Source organism: Magallana gigas, chromosome 2 (assembly GCF_963853765.1).
Source record: "Magallana gigas chromosome 2, xbMagGiga1.1, whole genome shotgun sequence".
In the NCBI taxonomy this organism is placed as follows: domain Eukaryota; kingdom Metazoa; phylum Mollusca; class Bivalvia; order Ostreida; family Ostreidae; genus Magallana; species Magallana gigas.
The window spans coordinates 38,923,000-38,946,993 of NC_088854.1; the positions used below are offsets into that span (position 1 = coordinate 38,923,000).

Sequence of the window (23,994 nt, forward strand, 5' to 3'; positions counted from 1 at the left end):
ACCTCTGCTGGTTGCAAAAATGTTGAAAGGGTAATCATTTTTGACAAGTTGTTTATCAATCAAGATCGCTTTTTAAACCACCTTATCCTTTGTTAAAAACAAAAGAAACAATTCTGTACACAATTTATTCTGTACGTGAAAACAAAGAAAAAAGTATTTTCATTACAAATCATGACAGAGCTTTATCTTACATGAATGTTACAACATATAGTTTGAATATTATGCACGAACATTTATTAGTACGTGAACATGTATACTTTTAAAGTTTATCTTTGGTTTGATTAATTAGAGTTTCATTCAGACCCTTCCAGCGCGGATGACGAGGGCGGCCATGACGGCAGTGACGCCCCATCCCGTCATACAGGCCAGAAAGCGAGACGGCTGGGGGACGGGCGTCAGATAGCACACGGTGTGGAGACATCGCGAAATGACGAACGTCCGGAACAGCACGGCGGCCCACCACGGGTCGGGGTCGGTGGCCACGTAGAAGGATCCCACCAACACAAAGGGGAACACGTTCTCTATGTCATTCTGGTGGCATCTGAAACGAGAAATAGTGAGTGAAGATCGGAATAGAAGGATTTTTTTTATGGCTCTGTTCACACTGAAAGACACAAAGTTCGTTCACTATGTCCTGATTTGATTTTTTATATGGTTCAAGCAAGGGTGCGGTTGCAAGTGATGGAGATGATTATTGAATACCATGCGCGGATCTGGACAGGGAAAACTCAAATTTATTGAAATCGCCTGTATATAGAGTTACTGAAAGTATGCCTTGGAACCCCCCCCCCCCTCCACCCCGGCAAAATAAATTATCCCCCTGCAAAAAAATTCTGGATACGCGCATGAATAGTAATTAAATGTTTATTGTCGTTTTCTCATGTATTCATTGGGGTTTTTTCCCTGGAGTACCCATTCTCTTTTGAAAAAAGGACAGGCATAGCCTACGTCCAGGTTATGCCTGTCCACTTCTCAAAAGAGAATATGCAGTACCATGCATATAGATTTGCTTCCGAGTGAGGTTTAAACAAATACGTACGGTGCTAATATTTAATATTTTGTTTTCATTCTAATTAAAATTAAATCTTAATTCCACCAGCTACTCGGTTTCCAATACGTTGCGTGAACGCGACATGTCGAATACAGCCAGGAAAGCGGATGAAAAAAAGAACTTCATAAAAGTTCGATTAATTTCGTGTTTTACCTTCTTATCCTCTCCACACGCTCATCCCCGATTATTTCTTTACCCCCAAAACCTGCGACATCCTCTGGATTACTGAAAATCTACAATAAATGATTTTTGATATGAGAGAGAGAGAGAGAGAGAGATGATGTATTTGAAGGGTAGATAAAAACATTCGTCACGCCTCTCAGGTTTGGGTTTTCAATAAACCAGGTCAAGCGAAATGTTTTCAACTTAACCATGCATATGTTCAATTTCTTACACCTATAGGCTCACGAGTACATATTGTCTTTGGTTATTGGTATCAGTTTGGAAGGTACACAGAAATAAAACTTTCCATTGTGCTTGAAGGAATCAAAGAATTTAAGATTTTCTTTTACACACAAAAGAAAAAATGTTTTATTAGCATCATTACTACGCAGTAAACACGAGAAATGTGTTTTGACCTACCTGTATATTATTGCTGAGTAATGAATTAGTCAAGACAAATTTAATTATTTGTATTTATATATATACATTATATTTATATATCACTGCATATGCATTTGTCTCAGATATATTTTCCCCATAAAGCATGCATGTGTATAATGCTGTAGTACGCACCTTATTTGTAAGCCTTGAGCGGACGGTCAGTGCACTCATTAACAAGGTTTTTCCGATCGCAATGCCGGAGTAAAATGCAAATCTTTCGAATGTCGGATTATCCAAACTAAGCATCGCCATGTTTTATTTTCCAGTCCTTTCGGTTTAGCTACCAGTGAACACGGCTAAAGTGCTATGCACTGTACATAGATCTTCGCCACACAAGGGGCCTCGTACACATTTAAAGGTCGTTTGTTTTTTGTTTTTTTACACACACTCACACACAGAGAGAGAGAGAGAGAAAGAGAGAGAGAGAGAAAAAATATATATCAAGCAAGGACTACGTTCTAATATAAGATTGTATATGTTGCCTGTAGATATTGATTTGTTTATAAATACAATGTTGGAATTTTTATCAAAAATACATTTGAACTTGAAATGCACCGGCCGTCTTCTTATCTCTGTCGATTCATTTTCACCTATTAATGCAATTTATTTTACACTCACCCACACCTCCATTTTTGAACAACAGAATTTTTTGCTTTTGAAAAAACTTAGATATAGTTGGGTATAGTTATTAAAAGAATATGTCAATGTATAATGTATATATAAGCAATTTTTTATCAAACATTTTACAAAGATCGTTCACGTAGTTCATATTATATAGTACATGTACTGAATAATAAAAAACATGCTTAATTGTGACTTTAGAAACATGCGATAATTCCTTAAAAATAGGGAAGCATTGTACATGTAATAAATGTGTAAATAATTGTGTTCTGTAAATGCTAGCTCAAGTAGCTACAGGCACGTAGCATCGGAGTTGCCCCCCCCCCACTTTTTTGGAAGTATGTAAAAAAATTGATATGAAAATAAGGAAAGTAGGATTGAAATTTAAGTTATATACTACGCCAGCCCCCCCCCCCCCCACCCCAACCCCCTCCCCACCCCCACCCCGTTTTAGGATATTGAAGAATTTGGGAAATTCCTAATTCCTATTATTTTTTTTTTTTTTTTTTTTGCTTGTCAAGATTGTTTGGATGAGTCTGCCCCCCCCCCCCCCCCCACTTTTTAAAAAATGATGCTACATGGCTGAGCTAAACGAAGCTTTCTTCCATTAATCTAACGCGCGGTAGCTGACATTATGTACAGAATGTTTTATAAGACATGCAATCCGTTAAGGAGGCTGGATAGTCAACAAATTAACCATGCATCAGATCTGTGTCATGTTGTAAATGTTGTATTTACACCCACCCAGTAAAATCAAAATTTACCACATGACATCTGCTTAAATTTAAATTTTTAAGCACGATATTTTTGGCCATAAACTATCGTTAAGTAAAAAAAAAAAAAAAAAAAATTGAATTTTCCTCATTGGCGCATTATTTTAAGATTTTTTTTTTAAAGATTTGGATGAGTCGCCCCCCCCCTTTCAAAAACTACTGATGATGCTACATGCTAGGACTGGACACAATGTGATGATGTGCACATGCAATACCAGACAATTCCAATTTCATTAATTTATTATCATTTCTCTTTAAATTATTTTTTGCGAATTTTGGCACTTTTGATTTAAGAAATTTTCTGTTTAGAAAGAAAAGAAAGATGTGCATATATACTAGCTTGCAAGAAGTTTTGATATGAAGTGTTTTTTTTTTAAAGTTATGCTCATCTAAAAATTGAATTATTTTGTTCATTATATGCATATTCTGACAATCATTATGTGTATCATTGTCAAGTAATGAGGGGCGTGGGGTATGGGAGTTCAATCGCTTTTTCTTTCATTTAAAGTTAAAAAAAAAAAATTAAGAACTTTTCTTACAAAGCTTATTAGAAATCAATAATACTGATCAGGCAAAAATAAAAAATAAAAAATACCGATTTTTCTCCTAACGCGACCGTTTTTTTTTGTTGTTTTTGTTTTTTTTTTTTTTTTTTTTTTTAATTTTTTATAGTGATTTTATTTTTCATCGGGTTCGGTTTGGGTTTATTTTGCGCATGTCTATTAGGTATTTCCTGTGGCTGCACCGAAAGTCGGAAAGATTTTTCTGCAAAGTACCAGCTCCGAAATCGACAACTGGTCTGTTTTGTCTCTACATAATTTATTTATATGAAATTCTTTAACTTTCATGATAAAATATATCTCTTTGCTTTAAAACAAAAGTCACGACAATACTTGTGAGATAATTCGAAAACCTGCGTTTTATTTATGCATCGTTAACGTTAGTCAATAAAAAAAAAAACGAAGGCAAAACACTTCCTTGGCATTTTCTCTGATTGAAATTGAATGCATTGTCATCTACATGTTTTGATTCGTGAATTCTCTGTATGAATGCAAAGGTATATAATCTCTATTTATGATTGATTATCTGATCGGTATTTATTAATTGAGCCCACTTAGGAATGCTATTGTTAACAACACAAAGACTCTGAGTTTTTAATCACAGATGTCTGTTGTTGCATAACTGTTATGTGATGTCACTTTATTTCTATAGAAGACACTGTGCTTTCATATTGTGAAAGTTTTCTTTTAACAGTGTATTTGTCAATTTTACATATTTTTTCTTTGCGATTCATGATTTATAGGATGAATGTAAAAATTCTAATATTTTCAATCTGTTGTATTTTTTTTAAATAACAAAGAGGGAATATTCTGTAAGGCATAATTGGTATTACTTTTGCAAGTTAATGCTCAGAATGATTTTTTTTCTGAAGGGCAAAGGGTTTGGTGGGGTGTTAATCTCGAAAGAAACCAATAATTTAGATGAATTCTTCATGTGTTACATCACAGGTTATCCAGACAAGAGGACCTGTTTATGATTACCATGACAACACCTTCTTGTGATTGCTGAAGGTATAAACTGCACCAGAGTAAATCAGCCAACTTATTTCTATGTCCGACTCCTCGACGAATCTGCATAGTGTTTTTGGACATCATTTCCTCTGGTTCAGTCCATTCCATTGCATGCTGGGTCGTGACATCGATATGCTGAATTATATCTAACAATGCTATCATGTCATGGCCTTGGATTCAGTCAACATTTAAATATATGGAATGCTTAACTGGGTATTTGTGGTCAAAAAGAGATATTCATTAAGTATTCCATCTGCAGAATTCTCATTGGTATTTCTACATGATTTACAGTGAACTTGAAATATCTCTTCAATGACCAGATTGGATATTGACTGTGCATGGTATCACAGTATGTTTTTTAACTGAAACAGAGAATCTTTTAGTGGAAGATTGAAAATGGAATTCTTTCACATTTGTATTCTTGTGTTTCAATGGAAAAGCATGATGATTTGGTCATTGGAGAGGTGTTTCTTGTACCTGAGACTGGTAAGAGAGGTAATTTTTCACTCATGTGTTAGTTCACTTGTATCATGTGTATCTTGTTGTGATGGATAGATACATACTGATATCTGGACACATGGGAGAAGATCCCCTAAAACTTGCATTGACTGCCATGCAGGTAAGTTAATGAAGTCAACAGTGACTGCACTTGACTCGTCTTATCTTCAGGGAAAGTCTCAAAGCTTGAAAAAAAAATTATTTATGCCATTAATTGTTGTGGATGGCTTTTTTTCCACTTGACAACTAATGGGTAAATGATGCTAACACCTTTGAAAGAAATCAGAAAATTGTTTAAAAACCAAAAAGTAAAAAAAACAACAAAAAATATAAAAGTTCATGTGATTTATCCATTAAATTTTGATACTTTGGATAGCAGTGAGAATTTCCTGGAGTTGAAAGTGAACCAACAGACTAAATTACAATGGCGAACCAAGGCAGTAGGGTAAGATGTAGGATTACTTGCTATGAGCATTTGGAACTGTTCAAGTAAGAAATGTTGGTTTATTTTTTATACCTCTGTTCATATCCTGAATGACTGTCTATTGTAATTGTGACTTAAATGTATTGTGTTATCATAGCTAAATTCAACTTTTATAAAGTAATATCCTGTACTTTTTCATTCCCCAATTGATCCTTCAAACACTTTTATTTTTTGTCTATGTTGCTGAATTTTGTTTTGTTACATCTAATAAAAAATCAATTGCAGTATAAAGAGAAATGTGGAATTCTGGGATATCAAACTGGGGGGCCGGATCTACTGAGGGGAACTCCTTGGGAATGGGGAAGAAGCGCAGCTACAACGACACAGGATTCTCTTCGGACAACAATGGAAGTGGTTTTGGGCCACCACCCAATTCATACATGAAAACTGAATTTGGGTTTGTATTTCATTATTTTGCACATAAATTAATGACAAAGCCCCAAAAGATACAGAAATAAATTATGCTAGATAAGTTATTCAAGAACAATATAGAATTTCCCTTCTTAAATTGATTGTCCATACATGTTCTCCAAGGGAAAATCATAAGAAAAAATGTACAGGTAACTGTCATTACCGGGTATATGTTTATTATTATGGGTTCTTCCTGGTTTTTCAATTGTACAGTCAAGAAGATTATGGTTATGGAGGACCCTGGCCTGATTATGATATGAATTATGGTCCACCACATAAAACCCACCATGAAGCACCAAGAGATAATGAGGAAGACATGCTGAGCTCCATGGGACTCCCAACCTCTTTCACTGCCTCCATTGACCAATCCATGGAAAACTTTGCGGAGGACATTCCTTTAGAGGCAAAGGGAAGGAATAATACCCAGGGAGGTAAGTGGTCAACTTGAGTTTACTTTTAGTGTTAGACTGTTTGATTCAGTTAATATCAACACTGTTTTTTTTATTTAAAAATGAAAATAGTACTATTTAAATGCAAGGTATGGTATCGGTACTTAACCTAAAATTGTAAAAATTGTATTTTGATTTTCTAAAAAAAAAAAAAGATATTAGTTTTAAAGGTAAACTTTTAATGCATGTATTATACTTAGTGTGATATTGTAATGTCCAATAGCTGTGTACCAGACTCCAATCCCTCAGAACCAGTTTGAACGAGGGGGAAGAGGAGGAAGAGGCCGAGGTCAGAACAAACGGGGTCAAGGTTAGTCACATATTCCAGGAAGTATTGAATTGCAGGGCTACTAAAATCTGTGGCCCTTGCTGAAAAAACATGTACTCGCCAAATTTTAGCAATGAGGAGCTTTGAATGAAAGGTTTAAAAAATGACTAATTGGGTGTGTTGATATAAACTCCAGTGTATGAAATGAATGTCCTTGCATTTTAAGTATCCTCTTCAGAATTTATTTGAATACTGGTACCTGTTGTCTACTTGTATTTAAGGTAACATAAGGTCATTTAAAATTTTATTTATATATATGAATTTCATTAAATATTTAGATGTTATCTAGACAGTGCGATTTGAATGAATTCTAAACCAATTGCACATGTATTATTGCCAAAAAAAAAAATGGAAATGAAAAAAGAAAAAAATCAAATGAAAAGAGGATATTGGGACTTTTAAAGAAGACAGGATAATTTCACATTTTCACTTTCTAGTTTGATGTATATGTTAAATAATGATGCTGGTTGGTGGGACAAATGATTTTGATAACATGTATTCGAACATTTAGGGAGAGGAGGCCAACAAAGGGGTGGTGGACAAAGAGGAGGGGGACAGAGAGGGGGAGGGGGCCAAAGAGGGGGAGGATTTCAGAATAGAGGAGGAGGAGGAGGATTTCAGAATAGAGGAGGAGGTGGAGGATTTCAGAATAGAGGAGGAGGAGGATTTAACAATAGAGGAGGAGGTGGAGGATTTAACAATAGAGGAGGAGGACAAGGGGGCTATATGAAGGGGAGTAACTTTGAACAGCCTGAGTGGGGAGGTGGTTACAATGACGGAGGAGGTAGAGGAGGAAGAGGTGGAGGTGGTAATTACCGAGGTAAAGTTATCTTTTGAGAAATGTTAACAGACAAACAATTATGTATTATGAATTTCTTAAAGGCTCTCAATGACTGGGTTTTAGCTTCTCTGAGGTTTCAAGTCTGTTCAAGTGAAGGGCCAGCCAATCTTCCAAGGGAACATAATTAAGAAATAATTGCAAAAAAAGTTTTAAAGGAGCATTTATTTCCTCTTACACATCAGTGCATGTAGTTTGATGTCAAAATAAGGATATTTATAAAGTTTATTTCTAAAAGGTGAAGTCTTTGGGAACATGGATCAGAGTAAAAGCAAAGTGATTTTTTTTATATTCAAGTTGTTTATTCCTTTATGTTGCAGGTAATATGCAGAAGAAGCCTGGTCTCCCTCCAAATAAAGTTTTCAGTGGTAACAACAAGAGAGGCAGAGGCAGGGGCCGAGGGGCTGGACCAGCAGGTCAGTTTGGTGGAACCATGGCTCCTGTACACAGTTTGTCCAAGGTACGAGGCTAGTTTAATTCAAGACAGTTTTTTTTCGGCCCATTTTACAGTATTCATTTAATGTGGCAAACTGGCAGTTGAAATCATTTTTGAGCCATTGTTTTTTTAATTAGGCTTATAGTACATGTATACACACTTTCATGAAAGTCTCTCTGATTGGTTGGCTTTGAATTATAAAAACGTCTTTTATCCAGGTTGCCACCCAACAGTTTGATACAACCAACATGTCTACTGCAGAAAAGATACACAGATTTGCTTTGTATGTCCAAGGAGAGCCAATGAAAGTGAATGCAATTCAAACTATAGAAAATGCCATAACAGGAAGCAAACTCAATCTAAAAACACAGTATGAGGTAGGAAAAAATTCATATGTACAAGTATGCAAGATTAAAAAAATTTGCAACAAAAACAATTTTGGACATTTTTGAGTTGGTATTTCAGATTTTTTTGTATTGGAATTACAGGTGGAAGAGCTAATGAGAATCTCTGGTAAATGGATGTTCACAGGACGACTTATTCTGGGGGGAATATTTCTTGCTCGCAGTGTTGGAGCAAACAAAAAGGAAGTAAAACACGAAACTTATCAAAAGGCATTGAATGTACTCAAGTCCAAAACAGTGGCAGAAATCTTCAATCTAACTGACCCTGGAGCTGAGGCTATAAGGTAAGTAAGGTCTAAACATATCAGTGAAGTTTTAAAACTTAAAAGTGCAAGAAAAACTGTACCAGTACATACACTTTTTTTTTTTAACCAAATTCCCTTGAATTGCTCTTACTAAAATTCTAGTTAGTAACTACTGTATATTAATTTTTCTAAAATTTTACTCTAAATTGATGTTCTTGCCTACAAAGATAACTAGAATATGTTCCAAATGTTTTACAGGAAAGAATTAGCCACTACACTAGACACAGAAAAAGATGTCTCTAAACAGGCAGACACCATTCTACAGAAGCAGACGGAACAAGCCATGACCATCAGAACCAATCAAGATGGCTTCATCTGTCTGATAGAGTACCTGAAGACAGCTCCAACTCTGCCAGAAAACAAGATCTCGTGCTTGGAGCAGGCCATGAGTGCCTCTCACTGCTCACTCAGTCACAAGTATGACTTCAAGGCCTCCAGGCTGCCCACAGGAAGGTAACTAGACATTGAAAATGTGTCTAGAGAAATTAATTTGAAAATCATTTAATTCCATTTGTGTAAAATGTCATAATGAGTAACACTGATTTCTAAGAATTTCAAATTTGTCTTTTATCTGTATTGCAGATTTTTCTTCCATGGAATCTTGACAGTGGGAGATATTGTAATTGCTGTAGGCAAAGGACACAGGAAGAAGGATGCTAAAGTCCACACCTATGAAGAGGCTTTCAAAAATCTGATGAGCAAGCCACTCCAGGAGATAATGCAGGGAATCGATGTGGAAGAGGAAGCTAAAAACGAGGAGGAGGCAAGCGGATCTGGTGTGTCTGTTATCATGGATGGCAAGAAAATGTCAGTCAGTGAGAAAATGGACAAGATGATCCAGCGCCTGAAGGATGCTGTGTACAAGGAAAACAACATTAACACAGTAGATGCCTGCGCCACAAACCTAGGGCTGACCAAGACTTGTATATACCGAAAGCTGCAGGGCAACGAGGAAGGGGAAGCCTCCAGGATAGCCTGCGATCTGTATCTGGAGAAGTTTCTGATCGCCTCAGGAGAGGGGGAGAAAAGGAAGGAGGCTCAGATAGACGCCTATAACAATGCCTGGGAGGTTCTGATTACCACTACGGGTGAGCACATTGTCAAGGACCACAAACGACTGACCAATGATAATGATGATCCCTCCATCATTGATGTCCATGTAAAAGGTGACATTTTTTTTATGTGTATCTTTATTCATGATACATGCAGTCGTTGCCAAATTAATATTTGAATTTACTCATATACCAATTCTTTTATCCTCAATATTTTTGTTCAAAAACAAATCTTAAGGTTACATGCTGATGTTCTCAAATTTATTTTTTATTTGCTCACATACTATTTTTTTTATAAACACCTATTTGACAAAATGAATTTGAGAAATTACAATTTTCTGGAACATTATAGGTGCCCAGAAGCCCCAAGGAGACTCCAACATGGCAGGTCTGAAACGACACAACCAAGACTACGAGGACCCGGCTAAGACAGGGGATACGCTAGTGATCCTGGAACACGAGGAGTGGACACTGGACAGGAAGCGGCAGGCCTTCTGTATCCTGACGTATTCGGCCACCTCTAACGGCATGCTGCTGCAGTGGAACACTAGCCAGGAGGGCAACATGTTCAAGTAAGCTACCCTGAAAATCAGTCCGACCATATCTTCTTGCAATCAATGAAAACTGTCATACCTTATTATACCCCCCGCAAACAAAGTTTGGGGGGGTATATAGGAATCACCTTGTCCGTCCGTCCGCCTGTCTGTGTAATCGTGTCCGGTCCATATCTTTCTTATGGAGAAACAATGGAAGTTCTTACTTCACACAAAGATTGTTTCTGACCTAAGGGTGTGTCATGACCTTGACCCAAGGTCATTCGGGCAAGATCAAGGTCACTGGCAGACAAATTGCAAAATTCATGTCCGGTCCATATCTTTCTTATAGAGAAACATTGGAGGTTCTTACTTCACACAAAGGTTGCTTATGACCTAAGGGTGAGTCATGACCATGACCTAAGGTCATTCGGGCAAGGTCAAGGTCACTGGCAGAAAAAATGCAAAATTCGTGTCCGGTCCATATCTTTCTTATAGAAAAACATTGACATTGGAAGTTCTTACTTCACACAAAGATTGCTTATGACCTAAGGATGTGTAATGACCTTGACCAAAGGTCATTTGTGCAAGGTCAAGGTCACTGGCAGAAAAAATGCAAAATTCGTGTCCGGTCCATATCTTTCTTATGGAGAAATATTGGAAGTTCTTACTTCACACAAAGATTGATTATGACCTAATGGTGTGTCATGACCTTGACCCAAGGTCATTCGTGCAAGGTCAAGGTTACTGGCAGAAAAAATGCAAAATTCGTGTCCGGTCCATATCTTCCTTATGGAGAAGCATTGAATGTTCTTACTTCACACAAATATTGCTTATGACGTAAGGGTGTGTCATGACCTTGACCCAAGGTCAATTGAGGAAGTTCAAGGTCATTGTTTCGAAAATGCTAAATTTTGTCTGTGTCATTTCTTGTATTATTGGAAATATTAGAAGCTTAAATTTGACACAAAGCTTGCTCTTCTCAGGCCACATAAAATTATTTTTAGTTAAACTCAAATCAAACGATTTCATCCCCGTCTCTCTGAAAATGGCCTGCCCCGGTGAAATTTTTATTTGGAAAAAAAATGTGTGGAAAAAAAAATTTGGAAAAAATCGGGTTCAGTGTACCAATAATTCAAAATGTTCAAATATTAAATGGCTGCTTGACATGTGGATTTGGTTTGATTTGAGTTTGATTTGAGTCATCGTTGTTAAAGGAAGGATGCAAATGTCCTCATGCATTAACAGTTAACTTAAAATGAAATGGAATTAAAGGATAGAAATTGGTTTGTTTACTCCTATTAGCATTAACAGTTTTAAAAAATAGAGCAGTTGTTATTTATAGAAAATGGTCGGTGAAATAGATTCATCCAATATTTTCTATAATAGCAAAAATACACGCGTTATGATTTTTTTCTTAGCGGGGGGTATCAATTGTGAGCTTGCTCACAGTACCTCTAGTTATTCTGGTTATTTTTTAATAATGTGTATATGGATGGCTTGGAATTCATAAGTCATACTCAGAATATATCTTTTGTGTTGTCAAAACAAATGCATCTGGATAAATGAAATTTAAAAGAGTACCAATTCAGTGTTAGGGTTATTTTGGTTTTTGTAGGTGTGATATTTCACTTCAAAATACGCACATTGGGGAGGCTAAGGCCATGAGCAAAAACAATGCCAGGAATCTAGCAGCTGCCAGTGCCCTGTTCAAACTCTATGAAACACAGGATGTTATCAAGGTTTGCAGTGTTCAATCTTTTATGAAAATATTTTTATTATTGGGTATATTACCCTTAAAAACATATTGAAATTACCTTGATTATTTCTTTGATCTTTTGTAGGTGACAAGGAGAGATGACAGCAAACTTTGGATTGCGTACAGCAACATTCAAGGAAAATCTAACAGTCTAAAGGAGAAACAAGGAGAAGGCGGGGACCCTGATCTCAAACCATCCATGGATGCCGAGGGAAATGTCATTCCTATTGCAGAGGAAGCCGATAAATGGGTCCTAAAAGTGTGTGAGGAAATCATCAATGAATATAAAGATCAGTTCACTCTTGAGGAACTGATTTTTGGACCAGGTATGTTTGAGTCTTTGGTTAGGCTGATCATCTTTAAAAATTGTTTGCCAATGACTCAATGTATTAGACTTTGGGTTGCTTGGTAGGGAATTTAAAGTTATTGAAAAGCTGTGGGAATGCTGTTAGACACAAAGAGGGAAATATGTGTTTGCTTTGTCAGTTGGTTTATTAGACTTATTAGAGGGCAAACAGATAATTCTTTAAAGGTGGTTTTAGTCTAAATTTAGTTGCATTTTAACAAGATTTCAATGTAATTAAAATATCAGTGTACAAGCACTCATTTGATTTTACCCCAGGAATGCCATTAACTGAAAGCAAGGAAGTGAGAAACATGGCCAAGTCCAGAAATCTCCGTCACGACATCCGCCAGCTAGACGGACAGTCGTACTTGGTGATCCAGCACCGCATGCAGCCACAAGATATGGCTAAATGTATCCACACATCGGCTGGCGGGAGAAGCGGAAAATACGTCCTGGTGGAGAAGAGCTCCTTACCTGTCTACCAGGACATTGTTCCTGACCTAGATAAGCAGATCGCCCTCAGTGGTAGCCTGGCAGGTCAAACCAAGCGCGAGGTCAAAGCGCCCAACCCTCTACAGGGCTTCAAGCCCAAGATACTGAGCGAGGAGGAGGAGGGGGAGGAGGTAGTGTTTGACCAGGGTCAGAACAAACTGTACTGAGGGGGTGAGGGGTTGTTCTAAACAACCTGTGTGGATTTCATAGAAAGACTGTAGTTAACGTTTCTGTTACTGTGTTACTGTGTACTGTTTGATTATTATCTTCAGTACAAGCAATGTTTTAAACATGTTGCAGACCAAGACTTTTTAGCTTGAGTGCTATACTAGTACATAATGTTGTTTAACTGTGTATTGTGGATGTATGCTCTCCCCGAGTTGTTTTATATGTGAAGATGAACAGGGAATAAACGAGCAATGCTCATTTCTTTTCTTCTTGTTATGTTTTTTATGGTCTTTCTTAATAGCATCCCTATTTTTATCATAAAATGGCACTTATTTGAAATGAGACAAACGGTAATATTAATGAACCATGCAAGTTTAAAGGGTTTAGGGACTAATTAAAGCATCTGTGTATAAAATGTAGTGCAAACCCTGATTCAATTTGTTCCACATCAAAGCTTGAAAACTAATTAGTTTTAAATGATATCAGTTAAATCGATGATTATGAAATATCTGCCAAGTAAACAAAAGAGTAAATGTTGGTGACTTTTTGAAATTGGGTAAATAATCATTTGACATACGATGTCTTACTAATATTTCTAATGTATTTCCATGTTCAACATGCAGAATTGAAGTATGAAGGTTCAATCTTTTGGACATGTTATACGCAGTGTTTATGAATTTAATTTTTTTTAAAAAGACAAAATAAATTCAGTCTGATAAATGATGTTTTTGTGGGTCTCTTGAATTTGGGATTTTAAACCCTCAGTAATTATGATTTAATATGACTGATTTTGGTTTTCATGACAGCAAGTTACCATGACTACATTGATATTTAAAAAAAAGTTTTACTTTATGGTAAAGGAACTGGATCAATGCAGGACTTGCATTATATATTGATGCATTTTTGGCTTTTTTACCATTCTCAAATTAATATTGATTTTTTCCAAAAAATGGAAACGAATATTTTTGCGTTAACTTCGAATAGTACATGCACATAATTTTTGCATGTCTAATAATCTTGTGTTGAGATAACAGTTATAAATCGTAAATTTTTAATGAATATAATTATGTAAGAAAATACAAAAGACATTTTCCATAACCTTTATTTTCAATGTGCATTCTTACATACAATCACATTAGAAAACCTCTCTGGACAAAATATTACTAATCTATACTCAAAACAACACTCAGGTTTTGTTATTATAAAATTGCCATATTTCAGGAAAATTCAGATAGTCATATAAATGAAAACTAAATTGGAAACACGCACACATAATAAACATATACAAGTCAAAACCATAAGAACTTGGGTCATGGACTGTATCGAAAAAATTATCCCCACAGTTTACGAAATTAACACAAGTATTTATAAATTAATGTGGAGAAAAAAAATTAAAACCATTACCAAGTCTTATCTTTAAACCATGGTCTCATATGCCTCCAACTACTGCAACACATTCGTCAAAACAAGTAAATTTCAATAAAATAAAGGTTATCGTTTTTGGGTTCATGTTTGTCTTAAAAAATTTTGTCTGTTTTCGTGGTATTTCAGTAAATCAAATATTGGTTTGTATACTGGCATCAGTATCCGTGTATCTCCATGGCGGCTTTTGGATAAGAATGACGGTATGCCTATAAATTAAAAAGGATAATTACATTTAATGTATAAAAAAATTGAAGAACAGGTGGTATTATTCTATATATTTCTCTCCTTTATTCTCTCCTTACAGCCAGCTTCTTTAAATGTATTGTACTCTGATTAAATACATGTATTACAAAGTCAATCCAAGCATTAACGTTTGCTAAATAAATCATTAAAACACGTTCAGGGACTTTGTACAATGCCCATCCTGCATGAGAGATATAACTCTACTGCAGTAACTTTTCTTTCCTTGTAAAATGTTATATCTAAAGGCAGTTCGTGTCAGAAGTTGCTCGCAATGTCTGTTGAGACTTTAAATGTGCAGTTCGGTGAATACGTGTTATTTCTTTTGGAGAGTATTTTTTTGTGACGAAATTATATAAGTAATAAGGAATCATTCTTTAAGTATTATGAGGTGATAATTTCGGTCGGGGCGTGATCAAATCCAATAAAGCCCGAAGGGCTTTATGATAGATTTGATCACGCCCCGACCGAAATTATCACCTCATAATATTCACAGAATGATTCCTTATTACTTACATTTATATAATTTTAAGCCATCGTATGATTAAATATATAAATATAAATAAGCCCCGCTGGCGCCTCAATTTGGCGTCATTTGTATTATGGGTTTTATTGTACAAAATCGATACGTAGTGTTATCACAGGCAAAGACACTGGAAAATGTAAATATAAAGGAACAATGTACCTTAACTGCAACCACAACTTACGTCACGACAGGTAATGGTGTCACAAACCGCCGGCTCCAGCAGACGTCTTCGAACATCATGTATTTCCTGCTTTGTGCGCCTGCTCCTCTCATTCAAGGAGTCATAGTTTGATTTCATGTTCGAGAGAAAATTTCCATAACTTTGCTCCGCAACTGACAACTCTAAACCAAGCAACAAGAAATTGCATGACTGTAATGTACATGTTTATGCAAATATGCAAATGAGGTTTGGCAAAACCTGCATAAAACGACACGCATTAGCAGGCCTGGGATTTAAACGTTGGAATGGGCAGATTAACGGACTAAACAGTTAAATCTCATTCTATTGTTTTAGAGACTTTAAATTTTGATTGCAATAAACAGGACAATAGATACAAATTCACTATAAAAGGTAAATTTTCATAAAAATCTTATTGATATTTTTGCTGGACTACCTTTCTCAAAAGAAGTGATGCTAGAATTCTCTTCGTCATCCTCTGAGGGGTCAAATCTTTCTGCTCTAGTAGGAGCCGTTTCGTATGGCGATGTCTTGAATTCAAATAAAAAACAAACAAAGATGAGATAAACATGCAATGTCCATGTTGTTGGTTTTTTTTTTTAATAAATATGTTAATGAATATACTATTGTACCATATTGTTCCACTTTTCTGATTTTGTTTCAAGTCTGGGTGTCCGTAAGTTGTACTGTTTCTTTACATCTCTCGCGATAGGAACTGGAGAAACCTTGGGGTACAATACGTTATTATACATATTTATGTTAAATATTGATTTAGAATTATTATTTCTAAATATAAGTATAACAAAAAACACATGTTCATGAGAATGCTTATATTTTGATAGAATTAAAGTTTATGCTTTTGAGAAAAACCTTTCGCTCTTGGCTGTAAAATGTTGACAATCCCATTTCGATTCGTAAACGTCGAATTTCCTGTCTAAGCTTATAACTTTTTGATTCAATGTCCACAAAATGAGATTTGCATTGTTCCAGGAATTCTCCGTGTTCGTTTTCCAACTCCAGTTCAACTGAGAAAAAAAATCAAGGTAGAAATTATTAAATTGAATTTGTTCAAGTGTGTCATCATTTCAGGTTACCTAGATAACCACTAACCATCTTCAAAGCTGTCTGTTTTATCTTCATAAGCGGACACGTTGTAAAGTTCTCTTGGAGTGGTATTCGTTGTAACCACTGTTGACCTCTTCTGTAACAAATAGAAAGAAGGATGGCAAACTACGTTCATTGTTGAAAAAAAATCTTTATCAAAATAAATCATTTGAACAACAATTATCCTTCAATGAAAACAAAATTAAATTTACACAGATCTTGCTAAAATTTTTTTTACCAGAATTGGAGCCTTTGTTTGTGGACGCGGTATTGTTGTTTTCTTGGCTAGCACGTAGTCATCTTCCACTGGATCTTCCAGTGCACTATCGTATCCAGGGGAGTACAGAGATCGGGACGAATATGATGGAGACATTTCTTCCCGATGTCTTATGGGAGTGGAGATGGCGACTAGCGGTGCTGCGCTGTCTCTGTTATATGGGGATCGGGAGGAGTTCGGGCGGCTTCTTGTACTATACCCGGTGGACCTTCCGCTTGTTACGGTAAGGTAAGCCGAATCGAAAGAATCATCCATGACATCATGTTTCCATTTAATATCACTTAATTCGTTGTCGACCACCTGAAAAGGATATAAGAAATGTAACTTAATTTGTTACATCTTGGTGTTTAATGAATCTATTCTGTTGCTAATGTGCAGCAGAAAGCTTACATCGTCTTCAAAGCGAGGCTCATGGCGGATATTTTCTAGGAAGTCTAGCTGGGACGATGAACTATGCATCTGTTTACGCGCCTCCTGTAGATGTCTTTTGGATTGGTTGCATTTAAGTCGCAGGCTATCACACTCAGCATGCAGTTTCTTTAAAGAATTGCCAAATCTTCTTTCCAGAATTGATTCTACCAATGGAAAATCATTAAAGTAACGATGTATGATACAACAATATCCACTTCAACTTCTATAGTAACATAAGACTACTCTTTTACCCTCGTCATCAGAATCCGCGGACCCATTTTGAAAATCGAGAGCCATGTCACTCCATTGAGAATCCACATTGGATGGAGTGCTGGCGAACTTTCGGTTTGGAGTTTCCATGGCCACATGTGTTGCAGAAAAATCAAGTTGTTCGTTGGAAGATGTCATTGGGATATCATTTACTTCGTTACTCGTTATGTCTTGCTTTGGAATCTTTAATTGAAAATGCTTCGTAATTATATCAAGAAGGTACGTATCAAAACAGAAACTTATAAATTAAACCAAAAAAAAAATACTTACACTTTCATACACCTCCATGTCATCAGACAACAACTGTTCGCAGCGGTCGAATCTTGGTTTTAGCTGCTGGATCTTTTGATTCAATTTTTCGCACTTATTTACGAGATCATTTGTTTGCTGTTTGCACTTGCTTAGGTAGTGCCCGTGTTGCTTTTCGCAAAGAATACTTTCCTTGTCTGAAAAGAAAAAAAACCTACATCAATGACACTTTCATTGTAACATTATTCCTTTTTATTTTATTTACAATTTTATTTCAGTTTTCAGATATCGTCTATCATACCTTCTCCGGTACCAGGAGATAGCCCCAAAGCCTTTTCCGTATCTCGAATGCATTGCTCGTACTTGGAGTAATCTATTCCAAACCCTGATGATTTTGAAACTGTGCTAGAAGGTACAGAGGACTCAAAATATGTTGGAAAAGATCGTGTTTTCTCCACTTCATTTCCAGAACCGGAAACGGAAGTCACGAGTTCGCTGGACTTTGAAAGCCCATCCCTGGCAGACAATGACAAGTTTCCCTGGTCATACTTCCGGGGAACAGGTTCCAGTCTCCAGGTGTTTGCCCCACGCAGATTTCTTCTGAAGGTGTTGTTTATTGACGAGAGGCTTTTGGATAGTCGTTTCTGGTTACTCAGATTTTGAGTGTACGACTTGAAAGTTGGGCGTGGTGGATGTACGGCCATTTCACTGCTGTACAAGTTTGAAGTAGACTGTAACCAAAACTGATCAATAAGACATACAAGTGGGAGGTTGGTTTACAATGTGAAATCGAAAAAAACCCCAAATGATTCATTTTTTTAACTACAGTATTTAACATGACCATAATAAAATCCATATAAAAAGATCCTCTAAATAAGATTCAGAATAACTGCTACAGAGGTACTATTTAATCACAATGTACCTGCATGATTTACAAGTAATTCATTTTTGCATTGGTTAACTCAGTTACTGTAAACGTGGTTATATTGACGAGTTCAAAATTTGACGATTTTTTAGTAAGAGACAATTGGCGAGTTTTAATTTTGACGAATTTTTGAATAAGAGTAAGAGTTATCTATCTTTGATTTCTTATAATGCCAGGGTTAGAGTTATCTTTCTTGCGAACTCTTTTACAAGCGTTGGTATTAATAAAATTTAACTTTGATTGAAAAAAAAAGTCTGTACAGATTTGATGGAATAGAATTGTTCTTTGTATTTTGTTTTTATTCACTATACGATATTGCCGGAGGTAATAAAGTAGGTCAAACACGGCATGATAATTACGCACGCAAAGGTATTAGAGAATGTTGTGAGGATTGAGTGATAATTGCATTTAAAACATGATTGTTTAGATATAATGGGTTTTTTCAATGTTACGTGTTTACGTGTTTTTATAGCTATTTATATAAATAAATCATTAACTTTGATCTAGTCCTAACGGGATAATGCCGATTAAAAATTCTGGTATTAATACGCTATATTATATGATGTGAAGTTTGGCGAGTGGAAATTTTGACGAGAAAATAAAAATCGCCAACATAGTCAAAATTAACACACCGTCAAAATTTCCACGTTTACAGTAATTTATCGGTTAGGTAAAGGAAATGGGTACCTTAGGTTTTAAGTATGGAATATATTGACTTATTCCAGGGCTTTTGGAAACATGAAAGTCCTCGTAGGGTAAATAGACTTTGCGAACATCATCTTCTAGTTGACTATCGATGAACTTTCTCCACATCCCAATCTCTTTCAACTACAAAATATTCATTTGCTATCAACGTTTGGCACCCAATCATACTAGTACGTGTACTCTTGTACGTGTCTAGCATAACTCGCGATCTATTCAGTTTGTTAAGCACATATTTTAGAAAAACAGAGGCTTTCGGCCCTAGTTCTGTAATCAATTATCCGATACCAATATATGCATTGTCAGCATTCGTTTGAAGTATGTCAGAAACATTTTAAGCAATTGAAATTAACCTTCAGGTAAGGCTTTAACAAACGGTCTTTAAAATGAGACTTCTAAAACCTCTCTAACCTCTTGTCGTAGAACTTCCTCTGGCTGGGCCTTGGATTCAGACACTGACCACGAACCGTCCAATCGTTTCCGGACGCTGGAAAGGTCTTTTCCAACAGCCACGCACTTTTCACTGAGATAGTTGTAATTCTCTCTCATTCTCTGCAAAATTTTACCGTATTCGTTTTCCTCATCTTCTTCGTCTAGGAAATAAAATACAACAAAATTTTATTGTCAGAATCAAACTTCTGATTATTTCATATACTCACAGAGACTATATCGTTTTGAATCTGTAAACCATTTATTATATGCGTCGATTTTATTCCCGAATGATTTTGACTGAAAACTCATCCGCGAATATGAATTAACGTACACGAGCGAGTGATTATTCAATTTAATTATTACACTTAATTAAACATTGTTCCGCGGAGATAAATATTTACAAGCAGAACTTAATCGCGAACATCGCGAATATTTATGGCACGCATATTATACTTGTTTTACATTGCTACCCACCATCGAAATCACTGAGCTCGACGTCCTCCACGGAGTTGTAATCTACGTCTTTGAGGATCCGACTCTCGGTCAGGACTATAGCTTCTTGGTCATCGTTGTTCTCGTCGTTCCCAGGAAAATCCTCTTCCTCGTCCGAACCGCAGACTGAGATATCCGACCTCATGGAATCAACTCGATGGTACTCCAAGTTGAATGGCTTCTTGTTCAGATTGACCTATTCAGCGTAAAAGCAAATGTTATAATTGATAGGGGAATCTTAATCAAGTTCATGTTTGATTATAACATCGGTGCTCTGTTCTCAAAAAACACCCCAAACTTACCTGGTTGACTTGGTCGAACCTTTCCATTATGTTCTTGGCCTCCTCCTCATTGGGTTCACTGGCGTCAATTCTTTGAATTCTTTCTACGACGCCGTTGTAATACTCGTCTCCACACTGTTTACTCATGTCGTGGAGAGCCTTGTTGAGGTCTTCCGTGAGAGAGTCGAACGATTCTTCCGTTAGTATCGCCTCTTCTCTGTCTTGCACAAGTTGCTCGTTGATGTCGCGTATTCTCTGGACATTCTTCACTTCATTGTCCTTCAAAGCCTCCGACTTTTCTAGAATGCAGCTAGACATGTTGATCGTGAGTGTATCTGGATCAATGGTGCCTCTAGCCTCAAAACGACAGCTGCAGCCGACGTTGGGTGTTGCTTTCTCACAGTCCTCGTCAGTCTTCTGAAACAGGAGGTTCCACTCTTGGTTTGAGAGGATGGTCGAGGAGTTCTTGAATGGTTGGTCACACTGGCAACATTCCTGTGCTTTCCAGGAATGGAAGAAACCGTGGCGGTGTAGGTTGAGGAGGTGCTCAAGCGTGAGGTTGAGGCGTGAGGTGACGGACTGCACGGTCTTGATGAGGACGTCTGATGCGACTTGGAGAAGAGATGATACTAGAAGAAAGTTCAACGACTCTCGGGACCTCGGCATGATCTAGATCTCCTGATTCTGAAACAAGATTTGTTTGAGAAGTAAGGCTCTTCATTTAAATAAAACTTCGAAGATAGTTGTTAAAAGACATGAAATTGTCATCCAAATTAGATTCGGCGGTTTTTTTTTTCTCTGTTTAAATGGTCGATATTCTATTGAATACCTGAACTAGAATCACAGGTTCTTCAATTACATATTCCACGTATTTCGATATAAATAATGTAGCATTTGTAAGCTAGGTTTGTCTGGCTGGAATGTCCTAAGTGTTCTTAAAATGTTCGATTAAGGTTCGGTTTGCATGGTACATAAGGTATATAAGGTCACGGTTTTAGTTTTTATCAATCTGGAAGCAATTCAAGAATACCAGATATGGAATGGAAAGGTTTAAGGATAAGCTAAATATATTTAAAGAGATGATCGTGCTTCAAAGGAAAGTGTATTGTTGTAATTAAAGAGGATCTGGATTAATTAAACTCAGTCATTGTGACTTGCTGTTAATTGAAGGACGGGAAAATATTTTGAATTTATGCGCTACGAAACCTGAAGATTCATAATTTTAAACGAGTGTGTAAACACTACCTATTTCACTTGTATTTACGAAAATGTGGAAATTTGATCTATCTTCTACAGGTGTGTAACAGGGCTATAAGAGGATTTTCTACTCGGGCATTAATGCACTAGTATTAGATTCGGTGAAAGCTCTTTAATGTAAAATATCATGCACGGTCTCTGGGGTCTTGGTATAACTTGTCGGATCAAAGACTTACACAAATAGTTTTTGTAGAACTGAGGATTAGTAGCTGATTCTGATAAAAGAACAAAACTCATCGCCTAAAAACAAAACAGATGCGTATATACATATAGTAAATTAAATTTTTAAACAGTCAGATGTCTGCTTATGTTTTGTTTTTTGGATTTTTGGATTTTTTTTTGGTTTTGTTTGGGGTTTTTGTTTGTTTGTTTTTTTTCGTTATTTGTCTTTTTTTTGTAATTGTAAAATGCATACATTACAATTCATCAAAATTATCGTAAAAGCATGAGAAAAAAAATAGATTGACGCTTGCATATATATATTTTTAAACTTATCATTCGGAAATTTTAATCTGAATTTTTTTTTTAATCTTTAACATAACTTAAATGATAAATGCATCACACATAGAAAGGTGTATAAAGACATACCTTTACATAATTTTATTCCATATTCCAACATGGGCCCTCTTGCTTCGAGCCCATGACGAAAGTTTGCTAGATCATTTACATTTGGCAAAGCGTTCAACTATCTCAGTGTAATAATTTTAAAAAAAAAACCCTCCGCTTTATAAGGCCAATGCTAAACCATTTGACTATTGATTACTAAAACGACTTCAAAAGTCTGAATGATTTGGCACGAACTCAAAATCTCAGGAGTGTCGATAGTACGTAATTAATGGTTCCTTGAACCGATTCTAATCATCTTTAAATCTGCAACTAAATCAAATTATGATTGAACAGTTTATAATGCGTATTATTATTATGAAACAATAGAAAAATAAATACACGATCGTGATTGCATTGATTTATTGCGTAATGTTTAAATACACAAAAATATCTTGACTCATATCGACAACTATTGACCCCGGTAATAAAAGCTCAAACACAACTTTATTACAAGAAAATTTGAATATAGTTGCAATATATAGTACACTGCCTGTGGAGATTATAAGCACTGTAAGATTACTGATTGATAACAATATAAATACATGAATTATTCTGAAATAAATTCATGTTGTTGGTGTTTACTTATCTCTTTATAATGAAGATGTATTAATATAATGAGGATTTTGCTTAATTTAATATTTATAATTTTTTAAAAAAAATCTTACTTTATTTGTTGTAGAATTTGAGCTGTTTTATCTTGGGGGTTTTTCTTATCGCCCTAGTTTTTTTTTTTAAATTCATTTTGTTCCTGGCTTCAAAATGCAGAATTTAAATTCCTAGGTCTAAAGTTTGTCTTACTATGACATTAATAAACTTTAAAGTGTGGTACAAATATTATAAAAATTATTATTTCTGAAGGAGTAGGGTTTATTTTTGTGAATTTTTTTTTCAATAAAAAAAAGAGAAAATCAAATCTTTCAATGATACTGCCATTTATATAGAAAGGTATAGAAAAGAATATAATGAACACCCGTCAAGTGTCAACCATTATCCCCTTTCTCCCGTTCTGACCTAAATGTTAATAACAGACCTTTGACAGATCTCAGTCGTGTATATGTACACCCATTCCTATCATCTGAGAATTAGATTCTTTGTAAGAAAAAAAATTAGATCGTGTTTATTTAAATTTAATGTAGATCTCCTTTGTTGACATCAATATAGGTGTATCATAAGGATTTTTTTTTTATATGAGCACACGGTTTGTTTAATGCAGTAATGTTAAAGAAATTTGCATGAAGTAGAGAATGCATTAATCTGATTAGAATATTTGTGTGGATTGTGCATATAGCTTATTGTATTTGATCCGATCATGCCAAAAAAAAAAAAAAAAAAAAAAAAATAATGATTCACGGTGTATTAATCATCTACTAGTATTACTAAGTAATTTGCGTTATTTTTTCGTCACGTTACATTACCATCATTTTCAGTAAATAAATCCCAGTATCTTTCAAGCAGAATTTAATAAAAACAAAACAAAATAAAGATTATACAATTCAT

The 23,994-nt window shown here is 35.7% G+C and overlaps 3 protein-coding genes across 8 annotated transcripts; 1 reads left to right on the top strand and 2 right to left on the bottom strand.

Moving 5' to 3' along the window:
• Positions 1-111: 111 nt before the first annotated feature.
• LOC105318451 (microsomal glutathione S-transferase 1) lies at positions 112-2,015 on the bottom strand. Its single transcript, XM_011415590.4, has 3 exons — positions 1,787-2,015; positions 1,205-1,284; positions 112-541 (listed from the first exon to the last, which is right to left on the bottom strand). The coding sequence occupies exons 1-3, from the start codon at positions 1,904-1,906 to the stop codon at positions 298-300; spliced, it is 444 nt and encodes a 147-aa protein (XP_011413892.3). The 5' UTR covers positions 1,907-2,015; the 3' UTR covers positions 112-297.
• Positions 2,016-3,751: 1,736 nt separating this feature from the next.
• LOC105318450 (uncharacterized) lies at positions 3,752-13,386 on the top strand. Of its 3 annotated transcripts, none has more exons than XM_011415586.4 (15): positions 3,752-3,845; positions 4,557-4,619; positions 5,827-5,998; positions 6,226-6,443; positions 6,685-6,771; positions 7,301-7,609; positions 7,948-8,087; positions 8,282-8,440; positions 8,552-8,751; positions 8,971-9,225; positions 9,355-9,938; positions 10,177-10,396; positions 11,976-12,099; positions 12,202-12,442; positions 12,739-13,386. In XM_011415586.4, exons 3-15 carry the CDS (start codon positions 5,838-5,840, stop codon positions 13,119-13,121), a joined length of 3,081 nt encoding a protein of 1,026 aa, XP_011413888.3. In that variant the 5' UTR covers positions 3,752-3,845; positions 4,557-4,619; positions 5,827-5,837; the 3' UTR covers positions 13,122-13,386. The 3 variants fall into 3 exon arrangements, with proteins under 3 accessions (XP_011413888.3, XP_011413889.3, XP_011413890.3); XM_011415587.4 differs by lacking the exon at positions 4,557-4,619 and adding an exon at positions 5,494-5,562 and having other exon boundaries at positions 3,764-3,845; XM_011415588.4 differs by having other exon boundaries at positions 3,798-3,820.
• Positions 13,387-14,206: 820 nt separating this feature from the next.
• Positions 14,207-22,641, bottom strand: LOC105318449 (uncharacterized). 4 transcript variants are annotated; one of them, XM_034444256.2, is made up of 17 exons: positions 22,480-22,638; positions 22,068-22,131; positions 20,656-21,318; positions 20,336-20,549; positions 19,841-20,022; positions 19,415-19,555; positions 18,104-18,533; positions 17,824-17,999; positions 17,535-17,736; positions 17,263-17,447; positions 16,834-17,172; positions 16,602-16,692; positions 16,362-16,516; positions 16,124-16,216; positions 15,928-16,021; positions 15,495-15,655; positions 14,207-14,753 (listed from the first exon to the last, which is right to left on the bottom strand). In XM_034444256.2, exons 3-17 carry the CDS (start codon positions 21,298-21,300, stop codon positions 14,703-14,705), a joined length of 3,159 nt encoding a protein of 1,052 aa, XP_034300147.2. In that variant the 5' UTR covers positions 21,301-21,318; positions 22,068-22,131; positions 22,480-22,638; the 3' UTR covers positions 14,207-14,702. The 4 variants fall into 4 exon arrangements, with proteins under 4 accessions (XP_034300147.2, XP_011413886.3, XP_065932552.1 ...); XM_011415584.4 differs by lacking the exon at positions 22,068-22,131 and having other exon boundaries at positions 22,480-22,641; XM_066076480.1 differs by lacking the exons at positions 22,068-22,131; positions 22,480-22,638 and adding an exon at positions 21,464-21,485.
• Positions 22,642-23,994: the final 1,353 nt, after the last annotated feature.